Genomic DNA, 18,378 nt, shown 5'->3' on the forward strand with positions numbered 1-18,378 from the left:
ACAGCTAGCAATGAACTATTGCACTGAATTGACAACTCTTGGACAATGGCTCCTGCATCTTGACTAAGAAACCAATTCAAACATAATATAATCAGACTGCTACAGTGGTAAAAAGGCACTAAAGCCTGAATACCCATAGATGCTTGAGCATATTTATAATTTAGCTTATTGCTCAACTGATCAATGTTCTACAACCTTAGCACATAACATATTCACACGATTCACTCAGTAGATGATGACATCACAGATATTTACAAGGAAAGGAAGTAATCCATGGTGGAATAACCAGAGGGCAAATGTAAGATGTTTGCAAATTGAATGAAACCTACACGTTTAAAAGTCAAGGTTGAGGAATCCAAAAACTCACACACCAGATATCTCAATTGTTACTAGAACTAGAAAATCAGTTAGAACTGTATATCTAACTTTTTTATGTTCACATAACAACAAAACTAAGTAAATTCCAACACAAAGATTACAGTAGATACACAACACTAAAAACAGAGCAAATCAAATCCACTTTAGTGCGGTCACCTCCTTACAGGTGGCACAACACCTCTGCCAGGTGCAGCACCACGACCAGCGGCCTGTGCCTGGAAACAAGAAGCAAAATTGTAAGCCACATTGGGTAGAGAAGAAAGGTCTGATGAAAAGAGATCTAAATGCAACAATTATTTTAGCAAGAATATACCACCTCTAATTTTTTAAGTTACATTATTTCAGCTTCATGCTAACAAACAGTTTTAGAGTCAACTCATTATAACTAGCACCAGCCAATCAGGCCATAAAGGGTCATTAGAAACTGCTAGTATCCGATGTGACTATTTTATCTAGTTTCACACTAAAGGGATTGTTTCATATAATCACATAGTTACCCATGAAAACAACACAGTCATAGTACTAATTAGAAAAGACTAAAAAAATTCATCACTCACTTTGGCCCGCATAGCAATAGCACGTCCCCGTCCAACTCCAAGTGATGTACCTTTGCCCTGCAAAAGAGGAAAACCAAACATTAGCAACCCGGTAAAAAAAAAGGCAAGTAAACAAGGTTGATGATGAAAGTACCTTGATTTTAGCTTCTAGACGCTTGAACATAGGAGCATTCTTAAGCATATCAGGAATTATCATGAACCTGGTAAACATCAATACCATTAAGAATAAATTCTCTTAAGCGCAATTAAACAAGTCTGGAAAATAATGATTATCACCTGACTTTGCTGCCTCGAATAAAAACATGCTCAAGTTGTGAAACTCTTCCATCCTGCAATTTTGAATCCAAGGATTACTTTACATTTAGATAGATACTACATATCAAACATCTTTGCAAGTCATGAAAGTTCACTATGTGAACGAAACTTAAGGGATTAATCCACTCAGGCTACATAACAGACCAGTTTACTGATGAGGGGCAAGTAGCCCAAGTTGGATCAAGTTCTTTTATATTCAAGATGGATTCTCTTGGATAAAAAATTATTAAAGAAGAGCCCAAAGACTTGGCCCAAGTGGAAAACAAGTCTAGTAAGCCCAATGAAGAACCAGTTGTATAATTTAATTATGTGCAAATGTGCAATTGGGCTTGAAGGAAGAGAATTTAATAGAAGGAGATGCTGTCCAACCATGGTTAGAGGTGCAAAATCTCTAAAAGACAACACTTGCTAAAATGGAAGAGTTTAGACCTGCTACTTGCCAAATTTGAAAGAAAATTTGCACGTGTCAATATTTTGGTCATATCTCTCTCATGTGAAGTCGGATTGAGGTGATTCAAAACTCTATAGAAAAGCTTGGAGAATCCTCTATGACTTTCATGTTTTGAGTTTGAAAAGATTCACAAGTTATCATGGTCAAAACCAAGTGTAAAGTTTCTGCTCATGCACAGTGAGTGTTTAAGTTGCTTTGTTAGTAATTAGCTTATTTATTTATTCCTAACTAGGGTAAGTATGCCTATAAATACCCTAAATTTGTATTGTTTTTGGATCTTTTGGCTTATTGAATGATGAATAAAGATTTTGTTTCTTTTTAATTTGCCTTAAAACACCCATCTCTTCTTGCCTATCTCATGCAAACTCCATTGTTGATTGCTTGGTATATTGTTCTTCTCCTTTGATTTGTGGGAGACAAGGTTGTTCCTAAAAAAGGTGCTAGGTCATTGATAACTATCCTAGGGGTTTGCATCCAAAACCAAGTTATAAAACTATAAATTACAATCAACAAAACAAGCACTTGATGAATTACATTTTTTCTATCCCATCAGCAACGGTTTTAAAACCCTAAGAATGTAGATTGTCCACACAAACAATGATCTGAGACATACACTAGAAACTTCACAGATATTTCCTCATAACATTAAAAATCTTTTCCAACTAAAATCCTTGTGCCAGACACCCCTGGATTAAAAACTGTGGAATTATAATGTTTTCCCTAAACTTTTGATAAGAGAATTTGTTATCCCTAAGCTCTGCTTCTTTGTTAGTAACTGAATTCATTTATTTTTCAATCTCTAACAAGGTTGAAACTTGTAGCACCCTAAGGTTGTTTGTGGTTGAGCAATTCCACTAGTATTCTGCATGATATTAAAATTTAGTCCCGACACTCATATGGAGCAATTACAGTTAGACTTTATCCCTTAAAGCTTCTTATATCTGACTTGTAAACTTTTATTCAAAAATCAAAATTACAGATAATGTATAGTAATTTAGTTTCTAACATCCGCATTCCAAACAGAACATATTAAGCTGATATCGGAAATGATGCAGAATTCGAAGCTCACAAATTACAAACAAAAAATAAAATAAAAAATTATGTAGGGTTTAGGGTTTAAGAATACTCCATCAAACAAGAAGCACTCATTGAAAGGCAATAACAGAATAAATATCGAAAGATTAAAAGCAGATAAGATGGAAGTGTACTTTAGCTGTGTAAGTGATGCTCTCGAGCTGGCAATTCCAGTTGTCCTCGCACTCCACCATGCTTCCTCTGTAGAGCTCGCCGCTCTTCATCTCCACCGTCACAATGTGCCCCGTCGCCTCGTGGAGAAGCTTCACCGGGATCCCCAAGCTCCTACTCATCGTCACTGCTCTTTCGCCGGGACTTTTACTCCGAGAGAAAAACCTAGTGCTGTAAGCCTGTGAGCGAGCAAGTCAGGGACGACGTCAATTTGCGCCGTTTTACCGATGGATAAATTTATCGAACTGTTTTCTATTTTCTTAATTTATAATTTTGCACATGAATTATTGAAAATTACACAACACCCCTTGTTTTGGGTTTAATTATGTTTAAATCTCTCGAGTCTGAAAATTAACATAATAACCCCTAATAAACTATACATCATGAAAGCAAGGGCGGACCCGAGTGGGAACAGCTGCCCCCTTCATCTATCCCACCCCCTTATATATATATGTATATATAATATGTATATATATGCACATATAACATTAACTTATATATATTAATCTATATTTATGTATAAATTATCAAATATTTGAGTAGTTTAGTTGGTTGAAATTCTAAACTTAATGTTAAATAACCTATGTCATAGGTTTGAATCTTACCTGCTAGTAGCACTTGCCCTTAGCTTTTCCTTTTTACTTTACTTCTTTCATTTCTTCACAAGATAAATTAAATATTTTTTACTCTACTTTTGATGAATCATATCATTTAATTAATGTAGTATATAAATTTATATTAAACTTCATTGTGTTCAAATTAATTTAGAAAAATTTAAAGTTTATCTAATTAAAAGAAATTAAAATTAAAAAATATTTATGAATATAGTGTCTTTTCTATTCAAATTGTTTTATCTAATTGATTATGTTTCATATTTTGTTATAAATATTTTTATAGCATTTTAAAATGTTTTTCGCTCCTAACTATCATTTAGTCTATCAAAAACATTATGTTATAATTTATAATGTATTTTGCATTTGAACATTATTATGAGTGTTTTTTTTATATTTTGTCATGGACATTTCTAATGTCATTTAAACTTCACCTATACTCATTAGATTTTATGAGTCCGTCCCGTGTGTAATAAATATCACAATAGCCAAATATGAGTATGATTTACTAGCCCATACATGTAGTTCAATTGGTTTATAATGAGTAGTAAATTGTAGACAATGATATAAGATCACTAGATCAATCCTTTACAATCACAATATGAGAGTTTAACCTAATGTAAGGTTTTGTGGGCACTTGGTAATTTCACCTAACGAGCAGTTGAGTCAATGTGATTTACTTTAGATCTTGTCGTCCGGGGTGTGAGAACCTTGGGCCAAGGAAATTTCACATTTTGTGGTAAGGAGTATGATTTAAAAAGTAATAGATAATTAAATGTCATTTATTATATAAAAAAATCGGACAATTATAACCAAATTGATAAAAAAAAAAATTGAAAACACCAAATTGATAATTTAAAACCATAATGTTTTAAGTTTGACTTCCCGTAAGAGCTGTTTATTAACCTTATTGGTTTGAGCCATTCCAATGCATAATACCAAATGACTTGATAAATTATTGATGTGGCAAATACAGAGGTATTCACTAATACGTATGAATATTAGGGTCGGATTGTAAGGAGATCCTAAATTAGTCAGCTTGTTGGTTTTAATCCCTAGCTCGGTTAATAGCACAAGATCAGAGAGTTACGAGCTATAATGTAGTAGGTGAAAGAGGCCAAAAGTAACACCCCCCCCCCCCCCCCCCCCCCCCCAAATTAGCATTAAATGGTATTTATAGCGGTGGGAAGGAGACACATGCCGAGCTCTCAGCATGATTGCCAAATGTCGCACATGTAGCTGGTGGGCTCGGGAACAACGCCTAGGTAGCCATATGCGCTTAGATTTCTAATCGTTCACTAAGATGAAACTGGGTTAAAACATGAAATCAAAGTCCAAATTCTCAAGTAGCCTTGTTCGAGATGGTTGTTCCGATCTGAACTGATCGGGGTCGGTCCCTAAGTAACGGAACGTTACTGCAATCTTTAGCTAGATTGGTTATAGCGCTTAGGTCGGGAATATCATGCCTAAGGTCAGGGAAAGGTCGGTCCTAGTTTCTATCTGTGACCTGACCGTATATCGAGCATATGTACGGTGTGTAGAAAGAGATGTACTTGAAGAATATTCTCTATCAATTATAAAATCAAGAATCATATTTTACATTTGGGAGAAGAATCATATTCTACATATACTTAACTCAATAATTTAGTAGGCAATATTTAGAAAAAGAAGAAAATCATATTCTATTGACTTAATTCCTAATTTCTAGGTGAAAATAAGGGTGTGTTTGGTTCGCATATAAGAATCGGAATCGGAATCGGAATCGGAATCGGAATGGATATCAAATACTTGATAATTGTAATGGGTTTTGATGAAAGTATTTAATATATTTGATACTAGGGTGGAATGGAAATGATTATTAATAGTAGTGCTTGAGAATGAATAAGGGAAGCAAAAGAAAAGAATTGTTTCCAGTAATCCGTAATTCCGTAGTGCTGAAGGTAAAGGAACTCAACTAACAGCGTCATTTTGTGGAGGGAAAAAAGAAGACTGCCTCAGACGAAGTGAACGCTCAAAAACTCAACACCATCTATGAAAACGGATTCAGATCGGAAGAGGAAGAATGATTCGGTGACGTCTACGGATCGAGCGGAGAAGGTCAAGAGGAAGACCGAGATGTCGTCGTCCTCCGGTTCCGGCGACAAGGTTAGGGCTTCGCACGTACTGATAAAGCATCAGGGCTCGCGTCGCAAGGCGTCGTGGAAAGATCCGGAAGGACACGCCATCTGCAAAAGGACCAGAGAAGACGCCGTTGCTCAGCTCAAATCCCTTCGCGAAGACCTCGTCTCCGGCAAGGCCGACTTCAAGGACATAGCCTCCCGCTACTCCGATTGCAGTTCCGCCAAGCGCGGCGGCGATCTCGGTCTGTAACCTTCACTAACTTACTCCAATCGCTTTCAATATCTGCATGAATTTCGCTTCTTTTTATGCACATGCTCTGTCTTTTCATTCGCGCATTATGTGTGTGTTTATACTCAGAAGAGCGAATAAATTAGCGAAATTAGGAGCTGTAAGCTGGATTGCGTGTATAATCTTCTGGAAACTGCAGACAAATTTATGATTGTCGAACTTGATTTATGCTGTTGCTTTTTGTACATCTCTTAGGTAATAAAATGCTGAAACCTTCCTGGAATTGCTTTTTGCCTATACTGCTTGTTGCCTATACTACTATTGTGTTGAAAGATGTTATGCCATGTTCAGATGTTCTTTTTTTTTTTTTTGGAGAATCCATGTTCAGATGTTCTAAACATTGCTAAAATGGGATATTTGCCTTTCAGAAACTGCCAAAATAAAATCAAAGGACAATCAACAAATGCATTAGTCATTGCTAGCAATTTCTCTCAGTGGCTCTTTCCTTCTTCAAATTCTTCCCGCTTAATTCACACACTCTCCACTTCAGCACCTAGATAATTCACTCTGGAGCATTACAGTGGCTCACCCCAACTTAGTCATTCTTATTGGCATTGTTGAATCAGTATTTGGTGTAACCAAAGGAAAGAATACTATTGTATAGGGTGCAGTTATCTTGTGACTTAATAACAATGAAGCTATTATGCAATGTTCTTATTGTATAAAAGAATTGTTGCCAATGTTTTTAAAGACTCCTGTCTTAATTTTAGAAGATAAGCTATTGAGCAGGCTCCTTTATTTACTGTTTTTTTTTTCAAGAACAATACTTCGAAAAGTAAAGGTGAATCTTGAATGCTCATTTGGTTTATTTGATGCTGAACTATATTTCGCATCTAAGATGCTGATTTCAGCCCTGTGCATGACAGTGAAAAGTAAGGTATGGAGCATAATACACAATCTAGAGGGATTTTATAGCAAGACTAAACTCATCTAGTTAAATGTCCTCTAGGAAAAAAACAAAGAACATTCAATTCATATATTTTCTGAGTTGGCAACTTAACACATGTCATGTGTGCATATGTCTGTGTTTGTATCAATGTATTTTTCATCTTTGGATGCTGAATGTTGTTACCACTTAAATCCTTTTTTGCTTTCAGTATTATATACCGATCACGCAGTAAGTATAATCGAATTTCTTAAGTCAAATGCCTTCCATTAGGTCCTCAGACGATTTAGTTTGCATACATATATATATTTGTATGACATTCATAATTTGCAGAATTGTAGAGACCAAGTGGTCTTCATCATTAATGATTCACGCATAACATTCTTCACTATTTCTATGCAGGTAAATTTGGGAGGGGTCAGATGCAGAAACCTTTTGAAGCTGCAACATATGCGCTAAAGGTTGGTGAGATAAGTGACATTGTGGATACTGATAGCGGTTCTCACATTATCATGAGAACAGGTTGATGGATGAGCCATATGCTTCAGTGACATGGTGAAGTAATAGTTTGTTTATCATTTATCAAACACATTAAGAAAGACATAGATATGATATTTGATTTTAATACAGGAAACCTTCTAAGTTTTATGCCTACACTAACAGCTATATTACTAAATGTCAATTATTTATTTTAGTTTATAGCTACACGATTATAATAAATGTCGTAAGCTAAAATTCTATAAAAATAATACTCCATATTAAAATATAAAATAATAATAATAATAAAAAGCACAGGGCAGCAGAGACTAAGCTAGTTATACTCTTCAAAGGTACATTTTGAAGTTCATAGAGAGTATCTCTATATTCATATTCTGTAATTATAACATATCAGGAATATCTCCATGTTCATTTCTTTAATTACTTGATATACTATCAAGGTTATATTTTTACAGTATTCAGTATGCCCGAAATAAAATACAACAATACCAGGAGAATATCAAATGTAAGTGTTCTGAGAGGCCAACCTTGTCTTTGGAGCACAGAAAATCTCAAAAATTCTTTGCAGCTTATCATCATCATCATCATCATCTATAAGCAGTATAGTTTCTTTGCACCAGACAATCTATGGATTCTTCCAGCACAATGCCATAATCTGTTGTTCATGTGCTATTTTATTGTGCTGTACCGATTAGTGCCATGCTTAGCCCAGTGGTCCTTCAGATCAAGAGGAACAGAGAGGTCATAACCCTCAGCAGCAAGGCGATTCAGCAATTTACTGAAGGCACCACCACTCATCTTTCTGCCACCAACTCGGGAATAGCGCTTGTTTGATACTAGTGGTAGTGGGTACATGGATATGGAAGTCGTGCAACAAGCTGATTGCCACCCACCACTTCCCCATTTGTAGCATGGCTGGGGTGTTCCAGTACAGGAGCAAACAGGAACTGGCATTGCAGACTCGTCAAAATTAATTTGGTTCAAACCCAAATTCTCTTTCCATGTCTCATGCTGCTTATTCCTTTCCTCATCATTGTCCAAATCATTCCCATTACTGCAATCATCAGATGTAGAAATTACCTGCCTATTCAAACTCTCTGCTGTTCTTTTACCAGCCCTTGGCCTCTTGGCTGACATTGGTTTGCTTTCTTTTGTTTGTCTTACCCTCCTAGGCTTGGCATTTTCATTAGTAAGATCAGCAACTCTTGCGGGGTCAATTGCGAGAGTTTCAGCTGGATCGTAAGCAGTACTGTCAATCATGTGATGCATCTGCTGCTGGTAATGAATATGCTTTGCTTCACTTACTATTCTATTTCCTGGTGACTCGGGAACAAAATTGTGTTCATTCATCGAGCTCTCTTGCAAATGAAGGGCAGAAATGGCCTCATCGCGTTCCTGTATTGCTGCATTGCACTCTGCAATTGCAGCATCCCTCTGCAGCATTGCCATGTCTCTCTCAGCAAAAGCCCTCTTCCTCTCCTCAAGAGCCATGTTCCGCTCTCGGATGGCAGCATCCCTCTCGGCCATGATGGCCATATATGCCTTTATAGTCAAGTTGTTGTGGTCCTTTGATTAAAGCAAAAAGTTAGTGTATTTCAGGTGTTAAATAAAATAAAATAAAATTAAGAGTTTGAGTTTCACATAGTAAAAAGAAGGACAAGGTTATACCATCATTAATGGGATGGGAAATCCATCTAAGATTTGGCTGTTCCTGCAGAAGAAGAAAAAAAAAACATTTTAAATACTCCTTAAATTATAGCTCCCAGCTCCATATGATTAGAATAGAAACTTGGTCCACTTAGGAATGCACACCAGACTTCTTTTATGTTACAAGTAAAGTAGCACGATCTTGAACATTTAACAACCTTTTACAAACAATTCACCGTATAACACTGAGCACTGAATTCAACCAATTGTTCTTGATTACTACTCAGGAGGCACAAGATTTGTGGAAATAATTAGATGAAGCAAACTCAACTATTGGATGATAAAAAATGAATCTTTCCTTCTGTACCAATAACGAGTAATGGAGGACACAGCTAACAGGCACCGATCTTAGCACCCAACATTCCTAAGCATTCTAAACTACTTCATTGGACCTATGGCTTCTTTTCTCTTCAGGGATTTTAGTCTCCACCTTTTCAGTTGAAACTGGAGAGATCTCCATATTTCAAGCACAAAAGTATGACGATACCAGAAATATCAATGGATGGAAAATGAAAGATATTTCGCCATTGCCATTATTAAGTCATCCACATCTGTCATTTGGGCTGTAAGAATCAGTTGTGTTCGTAAAGCATGGACAATTATGTCATGCTTCACACCATTTTTTCCCAGTTCAGTAATCATAGAGAAGTAGTCAATAGCTAACATTGATTTCACTGAAACTTTAGTAGAATAGACAAGTAGACTACTCTCCTTCGGTTCTTCTACCCAACTCTCATCATGTGAACCTCTATCAGATCTCACCCAAACCAGCTATCTCCATTTCCCGATTTCCCAGTAGGCATCTAATACAAGGCTGACTGTGCCGGCAAGACTTAAACTTGGTTAGAAAGCTGATGTTTGATCCTCAACCGTTCAAGATAAGGCTTTACTCTAAATTTGGCAAGATATCAAACAAATATCAATTACTTAAAAACCCGAATCTATGCTGTGGCTGACCTGAATCTATGCTATGGCTTTGCACTAAATTTGGCTAGAGATGAAGTTACTCTTCATTACTTAGATACCTTAATCTACCATATCTGCACAAATAATAACTAGTGTACACTTACACACAAGCAATTATGAGCTTTACCCATATTATGTCCATTGTTCCAAGCAGCAGCAACAACTTCATTTGCCAAAAAGACAGAACCAAGCAAATTAAGAGCAAGAAGAAAAGGGGAAATAGTAGTTCTCCCCACTTCTAAGAGCTATGGAGCTGAATCCAAACACACATTTTCACATCTACCAAGTTTAAGATTAACCTTCACTAACAAAACTCATTTCTTCTCGTTTTAGCTCAAATTCTCAAAACCTTGGTGTTAAGAAGAAGAGTAATCGGAGATCGGAACAGACCAAGCCAACAGAGATCATTTCAGGTAAGCATGCGAGATCGATCGGAATCTAGTGTCTATAAACCGGACAAAACAAATTACATACGAACACAAACACATTCGTACATACTCAAATCCAGACCGAAATCGGAAAAAAATGAAAAGGAGCAAACACGGATCGGGAAAATGCCGTTTCAGAGTGAAGGATACAGAGCTTACCGAGAGGGAGGAGAGAGCTGAAGGGAGCTCAGCGAGAGAGAGTTTGGACTTTGGATTAGAAGCAAAGCAGAGTCGAGAGATTCGATGCGAGAGAAGCGTATTTTTTGTCTGAAAGACGCTGGATTTTTTTTATTATTTTTTTTAAATTTTAAATAACACCACGTGTTGTGATTAAACCCTAATTATAATATTATCTTTAAGTCTATACTATACTGCATGTTTGTATCGGGCCGAGTGGTCGACCCAAATAAGAAGCACCCGACCCAAGTAAGAAGTAAAGTGTTTATTTTTATTTTTTTCTAAATGAGATAAAACGATGTCCAGTGAATGTGTTTAGGGCAGTGGATCCGTTGTTAGGCTCCGACGAAATGAGAATCCAGTACTTTGGATTGGTCCTCCACGAGAGATGAGATACAGACAGATGGTTCAATACTTGAATATTTGTCTGCTGTATGCACTAAATGCATATAGCAATACACTTTAATAATATTTAATTTTATAATAGGACCCCGAAAGGATTATAAACAATTATTGGTAGAGGGTGGGGGAACTGGTAACGAGGGCATTCATTGGTTTGCTTGGGGATCAGTTATGCACTCCGAAAAAGGTGGGTGGGTTGGGTTTCAAGGACATACACAACTTCAACATTACTTTCGTTGCCAAACAAAGCTGGCGACTTCTTGACGCACCCAACGCTCTAGTGGCAAGAGTTCTCAAGGCCAAATACTATGCCAACACAACCTTTCTGAAGGTCTCCATTGGCAGTGACCCCAACTACTATTAGAGGAGTGTCATGGTAGGGCAACAGCTTCTGTGCGACATGCTGGAAAGACGTATTGGTAAGGGAACAACGACTCGAGTGTGGGGGACGCCGTGGTTACTTGATGTTGCAAATCCGTGGGTGGAAATTGTGACGCATGCCCAGCTCGAGGATGTTTCGGTGGCCTCCTTCTTTGGGCCATATGGTGAGACCTAGGATATCGACCTCTTGAGAGACATGTTGGAGTCACGGGAAATCGAGCAGATATTGAAGATCCCAATCAACCCTATGCAAGAGAATGTTTGGTACTAAGAAACATATCCCAGAGGCCAATATTCAGTCAAAGATGACTACAAGCACCCCATGGGATAACTGTAGTCCATTTTGTGGTGTTTTCAATGATTGGAGTATGCCCTGGAACTTGGAGATTCCGCTAAGGTTGAAGATCTTCTTATGGAGGGTCGACGAGGTGTATTCTCTCGGTTAAGTTGAACCTTCGCTCCAGAGTAGTTGAGGTTGACACGGGATGCCCATGTTGCTAGGAGGTGGGCGAGACGATAGACCATGCCTTGGTGTGGTGCTCAATCGCTCGGAATGTGTGGAGGTTATCCCCTTGTTCTAGGATGGTGCATAATGGAAGACCTTTCGTTCAGTGGCCGAAAGAGGCGCTCGACATTATGAGAGGAAGCTAATGACCCTAGCAGTGTTTGTCCTTGGAGAATTATGGATGATAAGTGCTTTATTATCCATAATTTTACCCCCTTACTTAACACATTTTGTGCATGAAATGCCCCAACACATGTATGGATTGAAGCTTATTTGTGTGATTATTGTTCCTAGGCGCATTCACTCACAAATAAGGAATTGAAGAGTTTTGAGCATTTCTAGTTGAGTTTGGAGCTAAGGAACCCATCAGAGAAGGCTAGGAGCGCCTCAAAGCAGTAGGGAAGGAATCCGGATCGGACAAGTAGTCCCACGGGCATGAGACTGCTTGCCCGCCTCTATACATGGGTTGCGCCACGCCCATAAGACTGCCCATCTCTAGACACGAGCGTGTGCATGCCCGTAGGTATATCCCTGTTTCAAATTTAAAGTTCATTTTTGTTTCTTTTGAAAGGGGGTTCGAAACCTAGACAACTAGATTCAGGAGATTTTCCTTTATTTCCTTTCATCACTTTTGCATAGATTTACATTAGATTACATACTATAATCTTATTTTCTCTTGGCTTTATGATTATGCTTTCCATTTGTACATTTGCTTTATCTGTGTTAAATATGTGTGTGGTCGCTAATCATATCGTCGGTGATTGTGGCCGAAAAATTATATATGGAAGGGTCGCCGGAACCCTAGGTAACCTGTAATTACAGGTTACCGACCGGTTTGTGGGCTTCAATGCTTCAAAATAACATGTTTATGGGTTTTATTGTAATTTTTGAAAGTTGAAAGGCCTAATTGACTTTTCGAATAAAGTTCAGGGGCCTATTTGACAATTTTCCCTTTATAGAATAGTTTGTCAACACACTAACTTGCTCACGCCCTGGCGAAGGTAATTAATGGGTTCCTAGTCTGGCTCTCGTACTTGGGACGAGGTCCCATCCAGTTGTATTTATGTCGTTTTGAATCCCGTTTAATAATGCTTGATTTTTAGCTTTCCAAAAAAAAAGTATAATAACACATTAAATGTTATATTATTAATTTTTTTATACAATTCCGTGGTAGTAACCTTTTAACCTTATTGGTTTGAATCGATCATTTATGGAAACATAGGTGGGGTTACCTTCTTGTTGTCTTTTGCAGCTTAGGGTTACAAGGTGAAATTTATCCATTGTACATTAATAATTGCAAGTTTAATTTCCATATATAGTCATTTAAACAAAAATAAAAACAAAAATTAAGAAATTTTTTCCGATATCAATTATAAATAAAAATGTGGTGATACCATGGTAACAGAAGCATTTTTATAAATATTGAAAATAAATTAAACTTATTACTTTATTTTTAAAATGTCACAACCCTACTATTTAAATACTACGCGTATTTAATAACATTTAATCTAAAGAAATGTAGCAACACGGAGTAAAATTTACTTTATGCTTTCAAATTCTCTACTACATGAGATTGTGGAATGATCGATAGATTACTAACCGACGGAATTACTGCATGACCAACACGCGAGATCGCCAAACCTGTGCCATTACCCACTCGAAGAACGTCGCCACCATGATACTCCTCGGATTGCGTGATCACGCCGGAGTCGGGAGTTGCGTGCGTTGAGGCTCCAGTACCCGGCAGCCACGCCGAGGCCTCCGATGAGACAGCTCCTTCACCTGCGACGGCGACATGTGCCTGGGACGGCGGCAGATTTGGCAACGCGGGGCTCCCCCTCGGCCACGACCGCCACGCTGATTGCCTCTACGGCATCCTCCACCGCGAGAATGCCTTCCGCCGTCGCCATGCTGTCGTCTGCCACGACCGGCGTACAACGCCGAGGGAACTCCGCCCGTCGTCGCCGGCTGATAGGACGGAAAATCATCCGCATGGACGAACTGCTGCGCCTGCAAATAATCTGCCCACTGAGGGATCGACATCGGCGTACCAGTGACCGCCAGGGAGGCTGCCATAGCCCGGAACTCTGGCCGCAACCCTGGAAAACATACAGATTCTGCTCCGCCAGTGACATATTCCGATCGGCGAGAGCAAGGTCTTCGACCAAGAGCTGTGCGCGCCCCAAGTACTTCGATGGAGTGTTGTCGCCCTGGCGCAAGGATTGAATCTGCCCGAGCAGATTGAGACTGCGCACCTGCATCGCTGAGCCGAGCACCGTCTCGGCCGCTTTCCATACGCCACGGGAGGTGGTTTGTCCAATAGCCAGGTACATTACTTCCTCAGACATGGAGGAGATCAGCAACGACAGGATGTAGGCATCCTGCTGCACCCATGCGGTGTACGTCGGGTTCGTTGCCACGGAGAGAGCATCGTCGGAGTTGTCATCGGCGGGAAGCTCCAGAACCGGCGATGGGCAGGGGTGATCGTCATTAACATACCCAAGCAAGCCTTGGCCGAGTAGGAAGGGGATGATTTGTGTTCGCCAAAATATATAATTGTGGTTGGTAAGCTTGAGTGAAACAAAATGATGTGCACTAGTAAGGGAATTTGGGTTGGTGTTTGGGGAGGAGATGGTGGTGGTGGTGAGGGTTCTCTCGGAGGAGCTCTGCGACATCGTCGAGGGAGAGGGGTGAGAGAAAGTCGAAAAATGAGGGGAAAGGATTCTTACTGGCTAACTGATACCAGATATTGTGGAATGATCGATAGATTACTAATTGAATTCAGATTACAATTAATACAGTAAAGAGAGAGACCTAACTAATAGGCCTAAGACTAGATCAATATTCTAAGCTATAAAATGTACACAATTAAATACATATTAAATCATAAATAATAACATATACTAATACAATTTACTTTATGCTTTCAAATTCTCTACGTACTACTACTACTTGTGTATCAAAAAGTCAAATAACATACGAAAGATTATAAGTTCGATTCCCGATATGATTGAGAGCAACCTATTGACCTTCTTAGTTCAATCTGTCAGTAGTAGGAATATATATGAATTAATTAATATGTTGAGGACTCAGTGGTCTTTATTGACTGATGATTGAGAAACCTATTACCAGCTAGGGAAAAAAAAGGTTGAAACTATAAAAAATATACCTCTAGTCAAATTGTTCTTTTTAAACAAAAATAATTTAAGTATAAATTTTGAATTGTTCAAATAATTGATTTTATGATTCATGTAAAATTAAACGTTGATTAGTTGACTACTTGATTTTTTTTAGTGGGGCTTTAGTCAAACTGGATTTAACTAAAGTGTGAAAATGTGAATTTAAGAATTTTGAGGACCAGAAACAGCAGATCGACAAGCATGCTGCTGCTAACATAGAAGGCAACAACATACACACGCATGCTAGACAAGGCATTGGCCCACATTATTTTAATTTCCACATAATTTTATTTAACAAGTATATATATATATATATATATATATATATATATATATATACCACTTTTTATTTTTAGAATATGACATTTTTACATGCAACATTATAACATTTATCATAAAACACATTTGCATTCCTATCGCTAAGTTTTCCTCTAATCTATCACAAATTAAACTATATATTATTTAGGAGGTGCAACTCAACTCAATTAGTCTGACATTTAATTTGATAGCCATAACATTTTAAATTATTTGATTTCTTATGACAACCTTTATTATCTTTCTTAATTCGAGTTGGTCGGTGTACCTTCTTATAATATTTTAATTTTCAGTTAAGATTGTCATACAAACTTTAAAAGGATTACACATATGTGTAGCTGCTTCAGAATTTTTTATGAACGATATGTTTTTTGATCAAAATCTTTACATTACATATATCTGCTTCATTATAAACATCGAAAATATAATACCAACATCATATATAGTTCATAGCCCTCATTTATCAAAAATGCAAATACCAATATTACAGTCGGAGTTTGAAGAGAAGAACCCATTAATGTCGTCATCCCCATCTTCCCAGATTCCACCGCTCTGCAATAGCAGCAACCCCACATCGGAATCGTTCTGATTTTTCAATCTCTTCTGATCATCATCAGGATCGTCGTGGTTCAACTGGGAAGCAACCAGCTTATCAAGAGCCCTCCAATCACTCACTCTATTATTATGCTCATCGTCGTCTTCTTCTCTGTTACTTCCATGGAACTTATAACTTTCCGGCAGCACTGACGGAGAGGTGGTGGCCGGGTTTTGAAGCGGCGGAGGGTGGGAGGGGCTCTGTAGCTCCGGGAGGTGTACAAATTGATCGTCTTGATGAGATTGGAAGAAGGTGAGATTATTGCATGATGATGAGAGCTCTTGCTTGCTGCGCAAGAAACTGTGATGGGACGATGAAATGAAACTGGTCGTCGGCGTTGTTTGTCGGCTACTGGTGATGTAATAATCGACAGGATCCAGTGTCACTGAGGTATCGTTACTAGGTTTTCTTGAAGATTCCCAGGTTTCAGCATTATTGCTCCTTGTTTGACCGGGCATTCTTTTCTTGAATGCACGACACACCACCCATCCTTCTTCCTGCAAATGTTCAAGAATCAAGATTATATTACCAAATGGATGAGACTCCACCACCTTGAATTGGTCAGAATATTGACTTGATAATAACAAGAGTACAAGTTTGACTCAATCTCAGCTCAGTATGAGCGACTTATTGGCCTACTTGATTTGAGCATAGACAACAAACTGGTTTACCTCATTGTGGCCTCTAGAGTCACATGACAGGGTTTACCTTATTGTGATTGCTAGCTAGGGTCTTTACTCAGTACACATCCTCGATTGTAGCTGCTTGCAGTGTTTCCATTGTCACTCAAACTAAGTTGGTTGGACTGTTAGCTTGATAAATTCGACTCCCGAGGGAATGGTTTGATCTATTAACCTTCTTTATTTGAACTAGTCAGTTATGAACAAGCTAAACTGATCACCTCTTTATGGTCCTGCTAGCTAGGGTCACAATATGGGCAGGATTTACCTAGTTTGGAGTTATATTTTACAGATTGATGCGGGAGAACATAAACTTGCCTGTGGTGGGGAATTGTCTTGAGATTCGAGTCGGTATTCATGGATGATCCAATCAGTTTTGCGGCCATTTGGCGCCCTCCCTTTGTAGAAAACAAGGGTTTTCCTCATGCCAATAATAATCTTGGATTTATGATAAACAGCTTTGTCTCTCCCTGTGGCCTTCCAGAATCCGGCCATAGTCGCCCTGTTCGTCCTCGTCCCCGTCGGATACTTCTTATCCTTGTGGCTAAAGAAATACCACTCGTTTTGCTCTTCATACCCAATCCGACATTTATCTGTATACATGTATCAAAAACACCCATAATTATATTCAAGAAACCCTAGTAACCACTCTACAATGTGAAGCAAAGTTGAATAGGTTAATTGTTTAACTCAGTAATCACAAGATTACAATAAGTTCAACTCCCACTGCGAGCAGTTTATTAGTTTTATTGGTTTGAGTTGGCCTGGTCAGGGCAACTTAAACTGATTTACTTCTTGTGATTTTTTACCAGTTATGGTCACAAGATGGGATTTATTCAGTCTACACCGTCGTATAGTGGAGGTGGTTTCATCCTCATCCAAAACAAAAGAAAAAACATATATATGGTGGGAGGATGAAAGAAAAGATGAGAGGTAATTACATACACTGAAGATCCCAGGGTTCAATCCTGTAGAGATCAATATCTCTAATAACGTCAAGATCAATTTTCTGCGATGCAATCTTCTTCCTCAGATAGTATCCCACAAGCTCCTCATCCGTCGGATGGAATCGAAATCCGGGTGGAACCGCACACGATTCATCTGCAGCTGCATCCGCCATTATCATCACTGTACTGCCTGGCCGGCTAGCTTGCTTCTACTGTGTAGCAGTAACTAACAAACAGTGCTAGCTAGCTTATTCAATACGCATACATATATATCTGCATCAAATTCATACAATATATATAATTAACATATCTGGAAAACGAGACCTGAAAAGTGAAGAATGGAAAGAATTATGAGCCCTACAATCATATGGTCATTTGATTTCAGAGACAGTTGAATATTTTAATGGTGATGAAGGAGAAGAAGAAGGGATAGATGAAAAGGAAAGAAGACCAAATGATGATGAGGCTTTGGTGTTGGAGAATTGAGGGTGCTGGAAGGGTTAGTTTCCCGTGCAGTACAGTCAACAGTGGTGTCTGCGTCCGATCGAAGAGAAGAAGGGCAGGAAAAGTGTTGTGTGCTAATCATGTTGTCTCGTGCCGGCAACCTTACTTTCAAATCATTCATCATAAATTAACCTAATATAATTCCATATTTTAATATAAAAATATGTTGGAATATGCTTTGTCTAATTTCATTGTAACTAATTAGTCACTTCATGACCAAGACTATGTGGTCTAATGGTACC

At 38.3% G+C, this 18,378-nt stretch overlaps 4 protein-coding genes across 8 annotated transcripts; 1 reads left to right on the forward strand and 3 right to left on the reverse strand.

Moving 5' to 3' along the window:
• Nucleotides 1–282: 282 nt before the first annotated feature.
• LOC109177505 (small nuclear ribonucleoprotein SmD3b-like) lies at nucleotides 283–3,185 on the reverse strand. The gene is made up of 5 exons (XM_019326873.1): nucleotides 2,910–3,185; nucleotides 1,212–1,264; nucleotides 1,069–1,135; nucleotides 936–992; nucleotides 283–593 (listed from the first exon to the last, which is right to left on the reverse strand). The coding sequence occupies exons 1-5, from the start codon at nucleotides 3,066–3,068 to the stop codon at nucleotides 531–533; spliced, it is 399 nt and encodes a 132-aa protein (XP_019182418.1). The 5' UTR covers nucleotides 3,069–3,185; the 3' UTR covers nucleotides 283–530.
• A 2,320-nt stretch (nucleotides 3,186–5,505) lies between these two features.
• LOC109177905 (peptidyl-prolyl cis-trans isomerase Pin1-like) lies at nucleotides 5,506–7,512 on the forward strand. 5 transcript variants are annotated; one of them, XM_019327393.1, is made up of 3 exons: nucleotides 5,508–5,919; nucleotides 6,106–6,161; nucleotides 6,295–6,623. In XM_019327393.1, the coding sequence occupies exons 1-2, from the start codon at nucleotides 5,589–5,591 to the stop codon at nucleotides 6,159–6,161; spliced, it is 387 nt and encodes a 128-aa protein (XP_019182938.1). In that variant the 5' UTR covers nucleotides 5,508–5,588; the 3' UTR covers nucleotides 6,295–6,623. The 5 variants fall into 5 exon arrangements, with proteins under 5 accessions (XP_019182936.1, XP_019182938.1, XP_019182939.1 ...); XM_019327394.1 differs by having other exon boundaries at nucleotides 6,335–6,623; XM_019327391.1 differs by lacking the exon at nucleotides 6,106–6,161 and having other exon boundaries at nucleotides 5,506–5,919.
• Nucleotides 7,513–7,675: 163 nt separating this feature from the next.
• On the reverse strand, nucleotides 7,676–10,733 carry LOC109177902 (protein BASIC PENTACYSTEINE6-like). Its single transcript, XM_019327390.1, has 3 exons — nucleotides 10,611–10,733; nucleotides 9,019–9,061; nucleotides 7,676–8,916 (listed from the first exon to the last, which is right to left on the reverse strand). Exons 2-3 carry the CDS (start codon nucleotides 9,022–9,024, stop codon nucleotides 8,020–8,022), a joined length of 903 nt encoding a protein of 300 aa, XP_019182935.1. The 5' UTR covers nucleotides 9,025–9,061; nucleotides 10,611–10,733; the 3' UTR covers nucleotides 7,676–8,019.
• Nucleotides 10,734–15,782: 5,049 nt separating this feature from the next.
• On the reverse strand, nucleotides 15,783–17,899 carry LOC109177637 (NAC domain-containing protein 105-like). The gene is made up of 3 exons (XM_019327053.1): nucleotides 17,631–17,899; nucleotides 17,004–17,278; nucleotides 15,783–16,502 (listed from the first exon to the last, which is right to left on the reverse strand). Exons 1-3 carry the CDS (start codon nucleotides 17,809–17,811, stop codon nucleotides 15,867–15,869), a joined length of 1,092 nt encoding a protein of 363 aa, XP_019182598.1. The 5' UTR covers nucleotides 17,812–17,899; the 3' UTR covers nucleotides 15,783–15,866.
• Between the last annotated feature and the right edge of the window lie 479 nt (nucleotides 17,900–18,378).

This window comes from Ipomoea nil, unplaced genomic scaffold (genome assembly GCF_001879475.1).
Source record: "Ipomoea nil cultivar Tokyo-kokei standard unplaced genomic scaffold, Asagao_1.1 scaffold0805, whole genome shotgun sequence".
In the NCBI taxonomy this organism is placed as follows: Eukaryota; Viridiplantae; Streptophyta; class Magnoliopsida; order Solanales; family Convolvulaceae; genus Ipomoea; species Ipomoea nil.

Excerpts from the sequence above, each read along its gene's own strand:
- LOC109177505 (XM_019326873.1), bottom strand. The coding sequence starts at position 3,068 with ATGAGTAGGAGCTTGGGGATCCCGGTGAAGCTTCTCCACGAGGCGACG. Across the intron at positions 1,136-1,211 it reads ATTCGAGGCAGCAAAGTCAG|GTTCATGATAATTCCTGATA; the intron begins GTGATAATCATT and ends GATGTTTACCAG. Across the intron at positions 594-935 it reads CTATTGCTATGCGGGCCAAA|GCACAGGCCGCTGGTCGTGG; the intron begins GTGAGTGATGAA and ends TCTTGTTTCCAG.
- LOC109177905 (XM_019327391.1), top strand. The coding sequence starts at position 5,589 with ATGAAAACGGATTCAGATCGGAAGAGGAAGAATGATTCGGTGACGTCT. Across the intron at positions 5,920-6,294 it reads CAAGCGCGGCGGCGATCTCG|ATGTTCTAAACATTGCTAAA; the intron begins GTCTGTAACCTT and ends ATCCATGTTCAG.
- LOC109177637 (XM_019327053.1), bottom strand. The coding sequence starts at position 17,811 with ATGATAATGGCGGATGCAGCTGCAGATGAATCGTGTGCGGTTCCACCC. Across the intron at positions 17,279-17,630 it reads TGAACCCTGGGATCTTCAGT|ATAAATGTCGGATTGGGTAT; the intron begins GTATGTAATTAC and ends ACATGTATACAG. Across the intron at positions 16,503-17,003 it reads AAGACAATTCCCCACCACAG|GAAGAAGGATGGGTGGTGTG; the intron begins GCAAGTTTATGT and ends GAACATTTGCAG.